The sequence below is a fragment of the Vipera ursinii genome (genome assembly GCF_947247035.1).
Source record: "Vipera ursinii genome assembly, chromosome: 2".
In the NCBI taxonomy this organism is placed as follows: domain Eukaryota; kingdom Metazoa; phylum Chordata; class Lepidosauria; order Squamata; family Viperidae; genus Vipera; species Vipera ursinii.
The window spans coordinates 66,960,005-66,978,149 of NC_139513.1; the positions used below are offsets into that span (position 1 = coordinate 66,960,005).

At 45.2% G+C, this 18,145-nt stretch overlaps 1 protein-coding gene across 1 annotated transcript in view; it reads right to left on the reverse strand.

The window, feature by feature from the left end:
* TWF2 (twinfilin actin binding protein 2) overlaps positions 1–17,879 on the reverse strand; it is a 69,640-nt gene extending 51,761 nt beyond the window's left edge. The window contains exon 1 of the mRNA XM_083353415.1: positions 17,678–17,879. Coding sequence (XP_083209541.1) covers positions 17,678–17,702 — 25 coding nt within the window. The 5' untranslated portion in view covers positions 17,703–17,879. The remainder of the gene's footprint in view (positions 1–17,677) is intronic.
* Between the last annotated feature and the right edge of the window lie 266 nt (positions 17,880–18,145).

Here is an 18,145-nt window from a genome sequence, read left to right on the forward strand (position 1 = left end):
GCGTCCTAAGTATTACAAGGCTGTTTTCACATATCAATCAAATGAGGTTCTTTAGAAATATTAAAAGGTTCATTGTTGCTATATGACTGCATTGCATTTTGAAAGAAATTCTGAAGAAATATCTATTTATACCAGAGGTCCCCAACCTTTTGGGCACCGGGGACCGGTTCCGTGGAGAGAGGTTTTTCCGCGGACCAGAGAGTATGGTTTTGTGTGCTGCCTGCATCCCGCAGATGGGGCTTTGCTTGTTTGTGTGGCCCGGTTGCTGGGATGCTGCAGCCTGGTACTGGTCCACGGACTGGGGGTTGGGGACCCCTGATTTATACTATCACTGTATATGCTGAGGATTGACAATTCTGGCACTAATACAAATGAATGTGAAACGATTATTTTGTGGCACTGTGTAAAAACATAGCATTTTCTCTCTGAAATGAGAAAGAGACAGAAAGGTTCAGAAGTTCTTGCTTTTTTGCTTAGTCAAAGTCAAGGAAATCAGTATTGCTTATATATATATATATACATACCACACTCCACAAAACTCATGGTGGTTTACAGCTAAATCTGAGTATCTAGACCAGGGGTCCCCAACCTTGGCCACTTTGTGACTTGTGGACTTCCCAGAATTCCTCAGCCAGCATGGCTGGATGAGGAATTCTGGGAGTTGAAGTCCACAAATCATAATGTGGCGAAGGTTGGGGACCTCTGGTCTAGACAATACTTTAACCATAGCAGAATCCATATAGGTAGCCCTCAACTTACAACCACAATTGTGACTAGAACTTACATTGTTAAACAATGGGGTTGTTAAGTGAGCCATGCCCAATTTTATGACGTTTTTTTTGCTGCAGTTGTGTAGCAAATCCAGCTTCCTCGCTGAGATTGTTGGAAGCCTCCTGGGAAGGTCACAAATGATAAACACATAACCCAGGGACACAGCAATTACCATAGATACATGCCAGCTGCCAAGTGCCTGAATCACAATCAGGTGACCCTGGGGAAGCTGCAACGACCATAAGTTCAAGGACTGGTTGTAAGTCACTGTTTTCAGTACTGTCATAACTATGAGCAGTTGTTAAATGGTTGTAAATTGAGGGCTACCTGCATACCATAACAAAGGAATTAATAATAAAAAAATCATCAAAATTTGAACTCATATTCCAAACATCATTATCCCTGCCTTCATTATCTGATCTTAACCCCTGAACCTGTATTTTTAACTATCTTTCTAAAAATCAGGAGTGAAGGCACTATTTGTTTCCAAGGAAGGCTATTCCAAAAGATTGGTGTTACAATGAAAAACCACATGTTTTCCACCTTTCCTGAATCTCGCACAGGGGACGAACCTTCAACATTCCTACCTAGGACTTATAGACTGGACAAGAAGAATAATTTTGAAAGAGATAGTCCTGCATCTGTAAGCAAGAAAGTTGAATGCATGAATTGATAAATGGAATGAAAAGTGAATGCGTGAATGGAACAAGACAAAAAGCAACCATCATCATTTGTTATTAGTACAAAGTCCCACCCTCTTTTCTGTTTATTTAATAAAGTTGAGGTGACTGGATTTCAGCACTGTGAAAATACAGAAGAAAGCCATGCAGATAATTGTACCAGGTGAAATCTTTGATGGCAGACAGACGTCAGTAGTATATCTAAATGGTGGGGCTGAAAATGTCCTTGCTTATAAAAGAAAAGAGTAAGTGACAAATGTCCTCAAGCAAATGGCTTTGCTTAGAGCCGTGGTGGCGCAGTGGTTAGAATGCAGTACTGCAGGCTAACTCATTGCTGGCTGCCAGCAGTTCGATCCTGACCATCTCAAGGTTGACTCAGCCTCCCATCCTTCCGAGGTCGGTAAAATGAGGACCCAGAAGGTTGGGGGCAAAGTGCTGACTCTGTAAAACCGCTTAGAGAGGGCTGTAAAGCACTATGAAGTGGTATGTAAGTGTAAGTGCTATTGCTATTGTTATCTTTGCAGAAATTCAGAAGGTACCAACAAAAATCTATCCCTCATTTCTAAGGAGATAGGGTAAATGATTTAAGGATTTGGATTAATGCCATTGTTTGTATAAAGGCTCTATTTAAAAGCAAAACATTAGGTCTCCATTGTTAGATAAAGCAAAGGTTCATCACTTTACTTAAAGCTTATTAGGGAAATTTCCCAACATCAAAATGGGAATTTTAAATTGGACTTTAAATTAACTGGGTTTTAAATAAGAATTTAAAATATGTTTTATCCTCCACAGTAAAACCCTCGGCTTTTAACAGACTGTATTTATCCGAAGAGCCAGTCTGGAGCAGTGTTTAAGGCGTCAAGCTAGAAACTGGGAGACTGTGAGTTCTACTCCTGCCTTGCGCATGAAGCCACCTGGGTGACCTTGGGCCAGTCACTTTCTCTCAGCTCAAGGAAAGAGGCAATGGCAAACCACTTCTGAAAAACCTTGCCAAGAAAACTGTAGGGACTTATTCAGGCAGTCTCCGAAAATCTGACATGACTGAACAGGAAAAAAAATCTATATCACTTTGCTATAGTTTGAACTGAAAATATCTCCACATAGTTTGCTTGTCCTAGTTTCTTCAAAGCCTGTGCCAGCGATATTGACTCATTAATCACAAGTGTAAGCACATACTCTTTTCACAGATATACGGTATCCTACTGGGAGAGAATAGGCCTAGTTTTTCACTGAGCATCTCTTGCTCTGTCTACCAACAGTAACCAACCACTTTTGATTCAATAATACATGAACTCTGAAATGGATGCCTTCCTGATTCAAATCATTCTGTCCTCCTGATAGGACACTTGAGCCTCTGTCTATCAATCTTTAATCTACTGAATGTGATGACCATTAAAACGACTTCAAATAACTGCGTTCATTTCCAATTCATGGTTTGAAAAAGTAGGTAGTGCAATTCATGCTAATATTTCAAGGTCCTACTTGTGATGGATTTCCAAAACACTGAATTTCTAGTTCCATATGACAGCTTTGCTTTATGTACTCTTGTTTTGAACTTATTTCAAATGGTTCTTCTTCTTCCCCCGATTTCCTCTAGTTGTTACATCTTCTTTTACATGTATCTCTGCTCTCAGCAGGGATGTCCAAAAACTATCATGGAAGTCACATAACATTTGTGCCTTCCTTCATAATGGAAAATACAAGTATTTATCAAATCTATGGGGGTTTTCCCCCCCACACACAAGGCATATCTGGAGACTGGACCACATTATACCCACCACTCTAGAGCTATGGCATGTCAAATATTCCACGCAGATTTGGAGAGAACTGAATATTTGGAATAGAACAATACTGTGAGAACTTTCACTTGATACAACCAACTTGTAGAAAGAATAGCTAATAACGGTATCAATAATTTCCCTCCTATTGCTGACAGCGGTCAGGTATCAACCTCCATGTTACAAAAGTTTTAACACTGAAAGCAACTGACTGTATAAGGCAATATTTTCCTGCTGGTATCCTGTGTTTATTATATCTAAGGGTAAAGTTAGTCAGCATTGTTACTGTAATGGTCACAAGGGTTAAAATTACTGTCAATATCTGACTGAGGCAAACAACTAACTTGAATATTTACTTGATCCTGATTCTCTAATGTTTCTGAAGAATTATAAGCCCCAAGTGAAGGCTTATAAGACAATGAAGTTTAGATGAAGTTAAATCCAAAGGAGTAACTGAGGATGTTTCGAATCACAGTCTTACAGAACACTGTTCTAGTTTCCCTTTTATATGTAACTCTAGGAGAGGATGGATAACATCTCAGATCCACCAATTTGCTTATAATGATATGTCCAAGTAGCTTATAATTTGGTGCCAATGTATCATTGAGAAGGTCAATATTTCAAAGTCACTTTATCACTGCTAACAGAGAAATTAGGAAGAGTTTAGTTTAGTTTAGTTTATTGAATTTATATACCGCCCTTTTCCCATAGGACTCAGGGCGGTTTACAAAGTACCGTATATACTTGAGTATAAGCCGACTCGAGTATAAGCCGAGACCCCCAATTTCACCCCCAAAAACTGGGAAAAGTTGTTGACTCGAGTATAAGCCGATCCGCCATTCTGCAAGCCTCCGCCGCCGGCGGAGGCTGGATCCGCCATTTTGCAAGCCTGAATACACAGGAATACCCTGTGTGGCCGCGGCTCTCGGGGAAGCCCTGGCTGTCCGCTTCCTCACTCCACGCTGCCATTCGGGGCCCGCGCGTTCCCCGGGCAAATCGCGGTGCCCAGCAGGCGAGGAAACACGCCCGTTCCAGTCGCCCCCCCTTCCCTCAGGAGACGTGAAGCAAGTGACCGCCCGGAGCTTACCGAGGACTTGCGCGCGGTCTCCGTTCCTCCTGCCGACGTTTGGGGAGGTTTGGGCGCCTCCCCAAACCTCCCCAAACGTCGGCAGGTCTCCGTTCCTCCGCGCAGACCTGCCGACGTTTGGGGAGGTTTGGGCGCCTCCCCAAACCTCGGCAGGTCTCCGTTCCTCCTGCCGACGTTTGGGGAGGTTTGGGCACCTCCCCAAACCTCCCCAGGTCTCCGTTCCTCCGCGCAGACCTGCCGACGTTTGGGGAGGTTTGGGCGCCTCCCCAAACCTCCCCAGGTCTCCGTTCCTCCGCGCAGACCTGCCGACGTTTGGGGAGGTTTGGGCGCCTCCCCAAACCTCCCCAGGTCTCCGTTCCTCCTGCCGAAGTTTGGGGAGGTTTGGGCGCCTCCCCAAACCTCCCCAGGTCTCCGTTCCTCCGCACAGACCTGCCGACGTTTGGGGAGGTTTGGGCGCCTCCCCAAACCTCCCCAGGTCTCCGTTCCTCCTGCCGACGTTTGGGGAGGTTTGGGCGCCTCCCCAAACCTCCCCAGGTCTCCGTTCCTCCGCGCAGACCTGCCGACGTTTGGGGAGGTTTGGGCGCCTCCCCAAACGTCGGCAGGTCTGCGCGACGTTTGGGGAGGTTTGGGGAGGCGCCCAAACCTCCCCAAACGTCGGCAGGTCTGCGCGGAGGAACGGAGACCTGGGGAGGTTTGGGGAGGTGCCCAAACCTCCCCAAATGTCGGCAGGTCTGCGCGGAGGAACGGAGACCTGGGGAGGTTTGGGGAGGCGCCCAAACCTCCCCAAACGTCGGCAGGAGGAACGGAGACCTGGGGAGGTTTGGGGAGGCGCCCAAACCTCCCCAAACGTCGGCAGGTCTGCGCGGAGGAACGGAGACCTGCCGAGCTTTGGGGAGGCGCCCAAACCTCCCCAAACGTCGGCAGGTCTGCACGGAGGAACGGAGACCTGGGGAGGTTTGGGGAGGTGCCCAAACCTCCCCAAACGTCGGCAGGTCTGAACGGAGACCTGGGGAGGTTTGGGGAGGCGCCCAAACCTCCCCAAATGTCGGCAGGTCTGCGCGGAGGAACGGAGACCTGGGGAGGTTTGGGGAGGTGCCCAAACCTCCCCAAACGTCGGCAGGTCTGCGCGGAGGAACGGAGACCTGGGGAGGTTTGGGGAGGCGCCCAAACCTCCCCAAACGTCGGCAGGAGGAACGGAGACCTGCCGAGGTTTGGGGAGGCGCCCAAACCTCCCCAAACGTCGGCAGGTCTGCGCGGAGGAACGGAGACCTGGGGAGGTTTGGGGAGGCGCCCAAACCTCCCCAAACGTCGGCAGGAGGAACGGAGACCTGCCGACGTTTGGGGATGTTTGGGGAGGCGCCCAAACCTCCCCAAACGTCGGCAGGTCTGCGCGGAGGAACGGAGACCTGGGGAGGTTTGGGGAGGCGCCCAAACCTCCCCAAACGTCGGCAGGAGGAACGGAGACCTGCCGACGTTTGGGGAGGTTTGGGGAGGCGCCCAAACCTCCCCAAACGTCGGCAGGTCTGCGCGGAGGAACGGAGACCTGGGGAGGTTTGGGGAGGCGCCCAAACCTCCCCAAACGTCGGCAGGAGGAACGGAGACCTGCCGACGTTTGGGGAGGTTTGGGGAGGCGCCCAAACCTCCCCAAACGTCGGCAAGTCTCCGTTCCTCCGCGCCCTGCCTGCCTGCTTCTTTCCGCTGCGGAAAGAAGCAGGCAGGCAGGGCGCGGAGGAACGGAGACCTGCCGACGTTTGGGGAGGTTTGGGGAGGTGCGCGCGCACCTCCCCAAACCTCCCCAAACTTCGGCAGGTCTCAGACGGCGGTGGCTTGGGAGAGGTGCGCGCGATCCCGGAAGCACCAAAGCCTCGGCCGCGCACAAGTCCTCGGTAAGTTTTTTTGTTGACTGGAGTATAAGCCGAAGTGGAATTTTTCAGCCCAAAAAGTGGGCTGAAAAATTCGGCTTATACTCAAGTATATACGGTATTTAAAAACGTCAATACAATACAAAAGTTAAAGACAGTTAAAATAATTAAATTTAATCCCTGAACAAATATAAAACCCCATTTAAAAACTCTCAGCCTGGGCCAGAAAGCTCAAAGAGCCAGGTCTTCAGGTCCCGGCGGAATGACCGAAGGTCAGGGGCAGTCCTAAGCTCCACGGGCAGCTGGTTCCAAAGGGCAGGCACATCCACTGAGAAGGCCCTTTCCCTGGGTGTTATCCGCCGGCAGTCTTTTACTGGCGGCACCCTGAGAAGGCCCTCCATGTGGGAGCGCACAGGACGAAGGGAACTTGATGCCGGCAGCAGGTGTTCCCTTAAATATCCCGGACCCAAGCCATTTAGGGCTTTATAGGTCATCACCAGCACCTTGAATCTCACCCGGAGGGCAACTGGAAGCCAATGCAGCTTGTGGAGTAGAGGTGTTACATGGGAGTATCGGGAAACCCCCATCACAACTCGTGCAGCAGCATTCTGCACCAGCTGAAGCCTCTGAGTGGTCCTCGAGGGCAGCCCCATATAGAGAGCGTTGCAGTAGTCTAAACGGGAGGTCACGAGCGCATGGGTGACTGTGCGTAGGGCATCTTGGTCCAGATAGGGTCGCAACTGGCGCACCAGGCGAACCTGGGCAAAAGCCCCTCTGGTCACGGATCCTATGTGATCTTCAAAACTGAGCCATGAATCCAGGAGGACACCCAAGTTGCGAGCCCTATCAACGGGGGGTATCACCTCACCCCCCATCGTTAAAGATGGAATAGTCTGGTTAACCCGAGATGCCGGTATGCACAGCCACTCAGTCTTGGCAGGATTGAGACGAAGCCTGTTTCTCCCCATCCAGACCTGGACCGCCTCCAGGCAATGGGACATCACGGCGAGGGCATCATTGGGTTGGTTCGGGGTGGAGAAAAAAAGTTGGGTGTCATCAGCATACTGATGATACCCCACCCCGAAATCACGAATGATCTCGCCTAGCGGCTTCATATAGATGTTGAACAGGATGGGAGAGAGAACCGACCCCTGAGGAACTCCATAAACGAGAGGCCTCGGGGCGGATCTCTGAGGAAGGAAAAGAACTGCCATAAAACAGAGCCCACTAATCCCAATCCTGGAAGGTGGTCAAAAGGGATATCATGGTCAAATGGTACTGAAAACTGCTGAGAGATCAAGCAGCACAGAAATAGATGCACCATTATGTCATCGGTCATCTAAAGCAGGGGTCCCCAAACCCCCCCCAGGCAGTCAGTGGCCAGTTAGGAATCGGGCCACACAGCTGGAGGTGAGTAGAGGGCAAGTAAGTGAAACTGAAACCATCCCCTGGGACACTATTGTATGTGTGCAGAAATAGGTCATGGCACAGTCTTTGTGGCATATGCTACTTTAAAATACAGGAAGACACTGCTTGTCTAAAAAGGTTTTTCTGCACATAGAAAGCTAATACTGTTAAAGATAACTACAGTGAAGTAAGAGTCAACAGTTAATAACGCAGAGACAAGAGCCACTGGAGAAGTCCTGATGCTTTGAAAATGGAAGGTAACAAAAAAGAAGCCAGTAAAAGGAACTCTTTTATATAATCACTGATATAATCACTGACTTACAAGAACTCAAAGATGTAATTACCGTCAAGAAAAAAGATTTAAGTCCAGCTTTCCTTATTGCCCTGATGATACCAAATACTGCACCTGGAAGAAGTACCAAAATGTAAACTACAGCATGCAGAATATATGCCTTGGGGCCTTTAGTTGGTTTCCAAATAATACGTGACTCATTATAGCACAATATACCCCTCTATGCATATTCAAATGGGTGCTAGGCCAGAAGAGATCTAACTTCTTTTTCTCTTTTTCATGTTAGAATTTTATGAATCCCTTCATGATGGATCATTAGCCATCACCATGACTTTGCATCTTCAGTCCCAAGTAGTACAGGCTAAAGTAAGCCACTGAAAAGGCAGTTATTAAAAATATTTTGAAGTACTACTGTGGTTGTCATTCAACCTGATTACTTTGGTTCAATCTGTGTAGTGTTGTTGTTGTTAGCTGTGAAGTCGTGTCCGACCCATCGCGACCCCATGGACAACGTTCCTCCAGGCCTTCCTGTCCTCTACCATCTTCTGGAGTCCATTTAAGCTCACGCCTACTGCTTCAGTGACTCCATCCAGCCACCTCATTCTCTGTCGTCCCTTTCTTCTATTGCCCTCAATCTTTCCCAGCATTAGGCTCTTCTCCAGTAAGTCCTTCCTTCTCATTAGGTGGCCAAAGTATTTGAGTTTCACCTTCAGGATCTGTCCTTCTAAAGAGCAGTCAGGGTTGATCTCCTCTAGGACTGACGGGTTTAATTGCCTTGCAGTCCAAGGAACTCGCAGGAGTCTTCTCCAGCACCATAGTTCAAAGGCCTCAATTCTTTGGTGTTCAGCCTTTCTTATGGTCCAACTTTCACTGCCATACATTGCAACTGGGAAGACCATAGCCTTGACTATACGCACTTTTGTTGACAGGGTGATATCTCTGCTTTTTACTGTGCTGTCTAGATTTGCCATTGCTTTCCTCCCGAGGAGCAAGTGTTTTTTAAATTTCTTGGCTACAGTCCCCATCTGCAGTGATCTTGGAGCCCAGGAAAATAAAATCTGTCACTACCTCCATTTCTTCCCCATCTATTTGCCAGGAATTGAGAGGGCCGGATGCCATGATCTTGGTTTTCTTAATGTTAAGTTTCAACCCAAATTTTGCACTCTCCTTCTTCACCTGCAACAAGAGGCTCTTTAGTTCCTCTTCACTTTCTGCCATTAGAGTGGTATCATCTGCATATCTTAGGTTGTTGATATTTCTCCTGGCAATCTTAATTCTAACTTTTGATTCATCTAGCCCTGCCTTTCTCATGATGTGCTCTGCATATAAGTTAAATAGGCACGGTGACAGTATACAGCCTTGCCAGACTCCTTTCCCAATTTTGAACCAATCAGTGGTTCCGTGTCCAGTTCTCACTGTTGCTTCTTGGCCCACATATAGGTTTCTCAAGGGACAAATAAGATGGTCTGGTACGCCCATCTCTTTAAGAACTTGCCACAGTTTGTTGTGATCCACACAATCAAAGGCTTTAGCATAGTCAATGAAGCAGAAGTAGATGTTTTTCTGGAACTCTCTAGCTTTCTCCATGATTCAGTGTATGTTGGCAATTTGATCTATAGTTCCTCTGCCTGTTCGAAATCCTGCCTGTACTTCTGGTAGTTCTCGATCCACATACTGCTGGAGTCTAGCTTGTAGAATTTTAAGCATAACTTTACTAGCATGTGAAATGAGTGCAATGGTGCGATAGTTTGAACATTCTTTGGCACTGCCTTTCTTTGGAATTGGAATGTAAACTGATCCTTTTCCAATCCTGTGGCCACTGTTGAATTTTCCAAATTTGCTGGCAAATTGATTGTAGCACTTTTACTGCATTGTCTTTTAAGATTTTGAATAACTCAGCTGGAATACTGTCACCTCCACTAGCTTTGTTGTTGCTCTGTTTTTCTAATGCCCACTTCACTTCACATTCTAGGATGTCTGGCTCGAGGTCAGTGACCACCTCATTGTGGTTATCAGGGACGTTAAGCTCGTTCTCGTATAGTTCTTCTGTGTAATTTTGCCACCTCTTCTTAATCTCTTCTGCCTCTGTTAGGTCCCTGCCATTTTGGTCCTTTATCATGCCCATTTTTGCATGAAACGTTCCCTTCATCTCTCCAATTTTCTTGAAAAGATCTCTGGTCCTCCCTATTCCATTGTTTTCTTCTATTTCTTTGCACTGTTCATTTAAGAAGGCATTCTTATCTCTTATAGCTATTCTCTGGAATTCTGCATTCAATTGGGCGTATCTTTGTTTTTCTCCCTTGCCTTTCGCTTCCCTCCTTTCCTCAGCTATTTGCAAAGCTTCCTCAGACAGCCATTTTGCTTTCTTGCATTTCTTTTTCTTTGGGATGGTTTTGGTTGCTACCTGTTCTACAATGTTGCGAACCTCTGTCCATAGTTCTTCAGGCACCCTGTCTATCAGATCTAATTCCTTAAATCTATTTGTCACCTCTACTGTATATTCAACAGGGATATGATTTAATTCATACCTGAGTGGCCTAGTGCTTTTCCCTACTTTCTTCAGTTTAAGCCTAAACTTTGCAATGAGAAGTTCATGGTCTGAGCCACAGTCAGCTCCTGGTCTTGTTTTTACTGACTGTATAGAGCTTCTCCATCTTTGGCTGCAGAGCACATAGTCAATCTGATTTCTGTATTGACCGTCTGGGGATGTCCATGTGTAGAGCCGTCTCTTGGGTTGTTGAAAAAGAGTGTTTGCTATGACCATTGTATTCTCTTGACAAAATTCTATCAGCCTGTGCCCTGCTTCATTTTGTACTCCAAGGCCAAACTTGCCTGTTATTCTGGTTATCTTTTGGCTTCCTACTTTAGCATTCCAATCCCCCTTGATGATAAGGACATCACTTTTTGGTGTTAGTTCTATAAAGTGCTGTAGGGCTTCATAGAACCGGTCAATTTCATCCTCTTCAGCACCGGTGGTTGGGGCATAGACTTGGACTACTGTGATATTGAATGGTTTGCCTTGGATTCGAACTGAGATCATTCTGTCATTTGGGGGATTGTATCCCAGTATTGCTTTTCCTACTCTTTTATTGACTATGAAAGCTACTCCATTTCTTCTGAGGGATTCTTGCCCGCAGTAGTATACCTGATGGTCATCTGAATTAAGTTCACCCATTCCTGTCCATTTTAGTTCGCCGATACCTAAGATATCGATGTTCAGTCTTGTCATCTCGTTTGACCACGTCCAGCTTTCCTTGATTCATGGATCTTACATTCCAGGTTCCTATGGAGAAAAAATCTTTACAACATTGGACTTTCCTTTCACCACCAGACACATCCACAGCTGAGCGTCCTTTCGGCTTTGGCCCAGTCACTTCATTCTTTCTGGCGCTACTAGTACTAGCCCTCTGCTCTTCCCCAGTAGCATATTGGACGCCTTCTGACCTGAGGGGTTCATCTTCCAGCGTCATATCGTTTTGCCTTTTGGTAATGTCCATGGGGTTTTCATGGCAAAGATACTGGAGTGGGTTGCCATTTCCTTCTCCAGTTTGTCAGAACTCTCTGCTATGAACTGTCTGTCTTGGGTGGCCCTGCACGGCATAGCTCATAGCTTCATTGAATTACGCACGCCCCTTTGCCACGACAAGGCAGTAATCCATGAAGGGGAATCTGTGTAGTAAACAGCTTTAAAAACAAGCTTCTATAAAATATCACACAGAATCATCTGTGGTCAGGTAATTCACTACTTCAAATATGCAAATGTACAGATATCCCAGAAAACTGAGCATTTCACAGCTATAGAAAAGGAAGTAAAAAGGGAAAAATCAGTATGCCTCACTTCTGTTTTCCCTCAGACTTATTGGCATAATAATACTTGAACAGGATTTGACTCATGGCTTTTATCCAAAGGCCTTTGCTAGGGCAAATTGCCAGTATAAGGAAAAAACTATCAAAAAGGGTATGAGCAGCAGAAACACTTCCTACATGAAACAGCAGAATAGGTTAACACCTTTGAATAAGAAACACAATTCCACAAATGTGCTAGTTTACCCATAATTCTGTACACATTAGAACTGTGTGTACAAGCAGCAACTTGAATTGGGGTAGTATGTTCTCCATGACTCACTTCTCAGAGAGATTCCACTGTGTTTAATTTCATTTTCCACAAACTTGATTAATGCAAAAATACAGGAGATCCTGTTCCAATTTTGGCATGATTTGCCCTATGTAATTGTCAGGTGTAAACTGTGGGTTAAGATTCATATTAGAAATTTATTTATTCATCCACAGTGGAATACTCATTATATTATAGTATTGTAATATCAGTGGACTACTAATCCATGAGAACAAACCCAATAGATTATAATTATAATTTAGAACAGAAGGCAAAGTTTTAAGAGGATCCCCACAAGCATGTAATAAAAAGTAAAAAAAAAGCTACCCAGTGCTGTAATATAATGTAATGATAACCTTGCACATAAAAATATGTATTAAGAATTAAACTCTCTCGGTATACAGTAATTATTTTAGGGCTTACCCTACATCAAAGAATGTTTCTTTCAATCAATGCAATTAGTTGCAGAAGCAGAATAAGATAGTTATGCTTGATTAATATAGCTAGACTGATGTTGTGATTCAGGCTGTGGGTTTGGCATTTGGGTCGGATGATTCAGAGGAGGAGGAGGGGGGTGTTGGAGAGGTTGCTGAGGGGGTTGGAGAGCTTGCTGATGAGGGCCCTCAGCCAGGCCCCTCCCACCTGGTCACGATGCAGACCCAGCTGTGTGAGCCTGCCAGCGTGGATGAAGATGACCCACAGCTGGCCCTGTTCAAGGACGCCTGAAGCAGGAGGCAGTCAATCAGGAGTAAACAGAGGAAGGCAATGGGGCACCTCGGAAGGAGGCAGAGAGAAGCCACGCCCTGAACTGTATAAAAGGGGAATGCGTGGGAGGGCTGGTTTGCCGAAGGCAACCACTTGAAAAGCTCCTGTTTCATGGTTCGTGTCTTGTTCTGTTTGTTTTTGTATCCATAAATTTGGCAGGCTTAATTCCAGCCTCTTGCCTTCTTGTAAAAGGGGTTGTCCCTGCCTTTTCTGCAGGGCCGGTAGCAGGCTGGTACAGAACAACTGAAACTAGTACCGTATTCTGTGCATTTCTCTCAAGAGACCCAAGAGCTAGGTAGAATAACATGAAAAGTGCATTAAAAAAACAAAATATTTAGAAGATGGAACAATCACTGCATCCATCCTTTGATTTTACATTTATGTGTAGAGGTTTGGGACCACTATTTATCCAACACCATGATTTTGGTGGATTACCACTGTAGGCATTTTTGGGAATTAAAAAGTGGGATGACTTGGTATAATTGTGTAACTAACTATGACAAATAAACTCTAAATTCTCAGTGTGGAGCATATGCCATCCACGTAGCCATGCCAAACATAACTGCCAAGGCATGTGATGAATTTGTCATAACCCTCACATATCTATGCTAATTTCAGCAGCATATTGAAAATTACTAGAGTTTATATGGTAAATATCTTTATAGTGACTATGGGGAGGATACGGTCACAAAAGTAAATGGGGTTCAGAAGAGGGAGGGGTCATGAGCAGAAGATGGCTGACAATTCCTGCTCTAAACGATTGTGTCACAGCACATTTGTCTTAGAAGCAAGCAGAGTAGAGGCAAATACAGGTAGAGCCCTTGACTTAGATAGGGGTAGGCAACTTCGGCTCTTTTATGACTCATGGACTTCAACTCCCAGAATTCCTGAGTCAGCTATGTTGGGCTCAATAGTAGTCCCAGCTCTAGCTATGCTGACTCAGGAATTCTGGGAGTTGAAGTCCATAAGTCATAAAAGAACCGAGGTTTGCCTACCCCTGATTTAGGACTATTATTGAGCCTAACATTTCCCTTGCTAATCAAGGCAGTTATTAAATGAGTTGGTGCCTCCTTTTTTTTATGACCCACTATTACCATTAAGTGATTCACTGGAGTTGTTAAGGGTGTCATGCAATGACTCAGCGAATCTGGCTTCTCCCATTGAGTTTGCTTGTTGAAGCCAGCTGACAAATGGTGATAACATGTCCCTGGGGCAGTGCAACTATTGCCAAGTGCCCAAATTTTGATCACGTGACCATGGGGATGCTGCAGCAGTCATAAGACATTTTTTTCAGTACTGTTATAACTTCAAACTGTTACTAAACAAATGGTTGTAAATTGAGGGCTATCTGTACTAAATTTAATCCAAGGCAGTGACCATAAACTAAAATAATGATATTGTAGAAAGCTATCACATTTGGCATGCCTGCAAGTGGGAAACTCTCCCAACTCTTAACCATCACAAGGTACAACTGACCACAGAAATGAAAGATTTGTGAAAAAGAGGGTGAAAAGAGATTCCCTTTTCCTAATAGAACATAGTATAAACTCTGACAGAAAATAGTGTAAGATATGCTGTGTGTATATACGTTTGAGTCATGACTGACTCCAGGAGACTGTCTGGGCAAGTCCTTGCAGTTTTTTGGGCACGATTTTGGAAGCGATTTGCTACTGCCTCATTCCTAGAGCTGAGAGACAGTGACTGACCCAGAGTCAACTAGCTGGCTTTGTGTTTAAGGCAGGACTATAATTCAGTCTCCCAGTTACTAGCCTAGTACCTTAACCATTACACCAAACTGGCTCTAGAGATGATAAGGAATTAAAACATAAAAATAAAAAAAAAACCTCAAGAGTATATGGCAAAAACGTTTAAGAGAAACAGCAAGAATATATTTCAGTTTTAGGGGAAAATCAGTCAGGAAAGCAGCTAGCTCTTTTGACTGCTTGATTGTATGACATCAAGTGGATATTGAGTCTTCATCCCTATTATTATATCAGAAGGCTATATGAGGCTTGTGGCAAAGGAGGGGACTTGTAATTTAGCTGCTCCCGGGCGGGCTGAAAGGCAACACCAGATGATTAGACGTTCCATAGGTATCATTTGATGTTTTGCTATTATATTATTGTTATTGTTATTTGTTATGTTATTGATTACAGTATGATGCTATTGCTTACCATTTTACAGTTTTCATCCTAGCTATTAGAACTGAAAACTGAGCTGATTAAGAGACTGAAATGACATAAAAACCCAACTAAATAATTAATGAATGGCAGATCAGGGACGAGCAAGCCCAGCCCAAGTAACACAGCTCAAAATAGTTTACAGGACAAAAACCACATACTAACATACCATAGTTCTTCCTAACATACATACCGACACATATACTACCTTGTGGTACAATACTGTTAAATCAGCTGCAAAGACACTATATGCATAAGCTTCAATATTAATAGAGGTATTCCTCAACTTACAACTGTTCATTTAGTGACTGTTTGAAGTTACCACCACACTGAAAGAAGTGACTTATGGCTGTTATTCACACTTATGACCGTTGCAGCATCCCTATGGTCACATGATCAAAATTTGGATGCTTGGCAATTGGCTCTTATTAATGACGGTTGCAGTGTCCTGGGATCACTTTTGCAACCTTCTGATCAGCACTCAGTGGGGAAGCCAGATTCGATTAACAACCATGTTACTAATAACTGCAATGATTCACTGAACAACCGTGGCAAGAAAGGCAGTAAAATGAGGCAAAATTCACTTAACAAACGTCTCATTTAACAACAGAAATTTTTGGGCTCAACTGTGGTTGTAAGTCAAGGACTGACTGTACACATTTAGTTACCATAATAAAGTGGCACAATGAACGGTTCTGCCATAAAACTTACCAGATGAGTATCAGCCACTGCTTTTTAGTCAAACTTACCCCATTGGGTTGATATGTGGATAACATAATGGGAGACAAAAATATGAAGAGATAAAATCCTTGGAAGAAAGTTGGAATAAAATCATTATTTAAATGTGTATATTCCATTGTGATGAAAGCAGTTAAATATCTCCATGCTTACCTGCTAGTTTATGAATAGACCTTAGATTGTTATTACTGTAATCTTTCTTGCCAAATCTACCCTAACTGAAAGGGAATTGCTTAAAATAGCAGAATTTTATCAAATCCAAGAAGCCTAGAAAACTGTAACAAGCATAATTATTGCTAGTGAAGCTTAAACTATTGCTATCCATGAGATTGTTCTTTCAGAGAAAATGCAAATGTGCTTTTCATCCAACCATTCAGTCAATCCAGCATCTAACTTAATCTAAGCACAGCCAGCAACACTGCTACTTTTACAAGTTCTGAGCACTACCACTCAGTCAGATATTTTCCTGCTTTCCAAAGACAGTTCTTGCAACTCAGGTTCATCCTGTTACATCAAATTGCACCTTTGCTGCTCTACTATCAGTCTCTCACTCTTTTGAGTTATATCAGTTTATGCAGAATGCACTGTTGAATGTAATGCACTTAAAATTAGCAGCATGCAACACCTCCAACTATTGAAACAGTGCCATCTAAGAGGTTGTGTTATCAATAAGTATAGGCCTCATATGTATTTCCGTGGCCTGACACTGTAAACTGAAAGTTCACAGTGCATTGCCAAAGCAAGATAAGGACTTGGGGGAGGGAGCTGGAGTGGGGGTGCAGGATGGGCCAATTATAATCACCCCTATTTGATTTGTACAGCTGATATTGTATAATTTACTGTGGTGATACAATCTTATTCTCACAGCTTTCCAAGTCAAATCTTTAATTACAGTTACTTCTTGTAGCATGGTAATCTACAATCTACAAAATCCTAGCATGCAGAAAGACACCGGTAAGATTTAGCCTCTGGATGCTAAAGATACAAGGAAGCAGGGATATACTGTAAAACCATAGAGCTGCTTCCATGTGGTGGAGGAAATGGCTCCAGCAATTATGATTCACACTGCAGAGCCAACATGTTAAGCAATTATACAGCAGCAACCAGAACATGCTGCCACATCTCAGGTCCATTGCAGAATGGAGAAATGCCATGAGTACCCACAATATCCCATCAGCTACTGCACTCAAAGACATGAAATGAAAGAAAAAGCCTTCTATTCAGATATGAATATATCTGTATATGTGTATATTATATATAGACACATATATATACATATGTGTATATTTGTATTATATACATATACATATACATACACATACATATACATATATATATATGAATAATACACACACACACACAGAGCAGAGTATCAGCAATTCACAAGAGCAATTCAGAGTAGAATGACAGGCTAGCAAGGATCACTGTGCCCAAGTTGGCTAGAACATCCAGATGAGCAAGAGCCGAGGAGATGAAGCCTTTAACCTTCAAATAAATGGTGTAGACAACCTCCCGAATAAACGCATACTTGCTGATGACTCTCATGTAAGAAAAAAATATGGGGCACAGTGGGGTATCCTTGGCAATCACGGCCACCCCACAACATCATCGAGCGACATTTCTAGGAATTACTTTTCATTGTAAAGATGCCCTCCTGCTTCAAAAGCCTCCCATCTCCAGCGCACAGGCAGATGGGTCAAAGCCGCAGGCGGGAAAGACCAAGGGACTACAGCCGGCAGGAAGCGTCGTCTGAATGACCCGAGGCCGAGCTGCATATCAGAGCCCCCTTCTCTCCCACCCCGGGACAGAGCACGGAGCCGGAGGGCAGAAGAACGGAGGTTTGCGCGAAAGGACAGCCAGCCGTCAAGGCAAAGCGGGGAAACGGACACGAATGGGCAGCGGCGGCTTGGGCGGGCCGCTCGCAACCGGCTTCGGAGCGAAGCGCCCCGGGGCGGCACAAAAGGTGTGACAGCAGCCCCCCCCTCCGCTCCCCGTTTTCCTACCGTGGATGCCGGTCTGGTGAGTCATGGCTCCGCAGCTGCTCCGCTTCACCAGATTGCAACTCAGCCGCCTCTCCGACTCTGGCGCAGGAAACGGCTCGGTTGCAGCACCGCCTGCTTCCGGGTTCCTGCTGACTGGAGCTGGCGGGGCTGGGCGAGAGGCCGCCCGAGGCAAGGCCGAGCCTGTCGCCAAGCGAGCGGCGCAGCGAGATGAGGGGCGGCGCTGCAGCGAGGCCTCCGTTCATTGCCGTCGCCCCCCCCCGGACCTAGAGTGAGAGCTCCGCCGTGTGGGAGCAGCCAGGGGAGGGAGACACGCTTCAGCGCGGACGCAGCCCCAGCCGACGCATCTCAGGTTTCTGGTCCTTACGGAGGAGGAAGAGTAGCAGCTTTGGCCCTGCTGAGCTGTTCTGAGAAGAACACTTTGCTGGAAGAAATATATAGTCAATACAAATATATAGTCAATACCAGGGC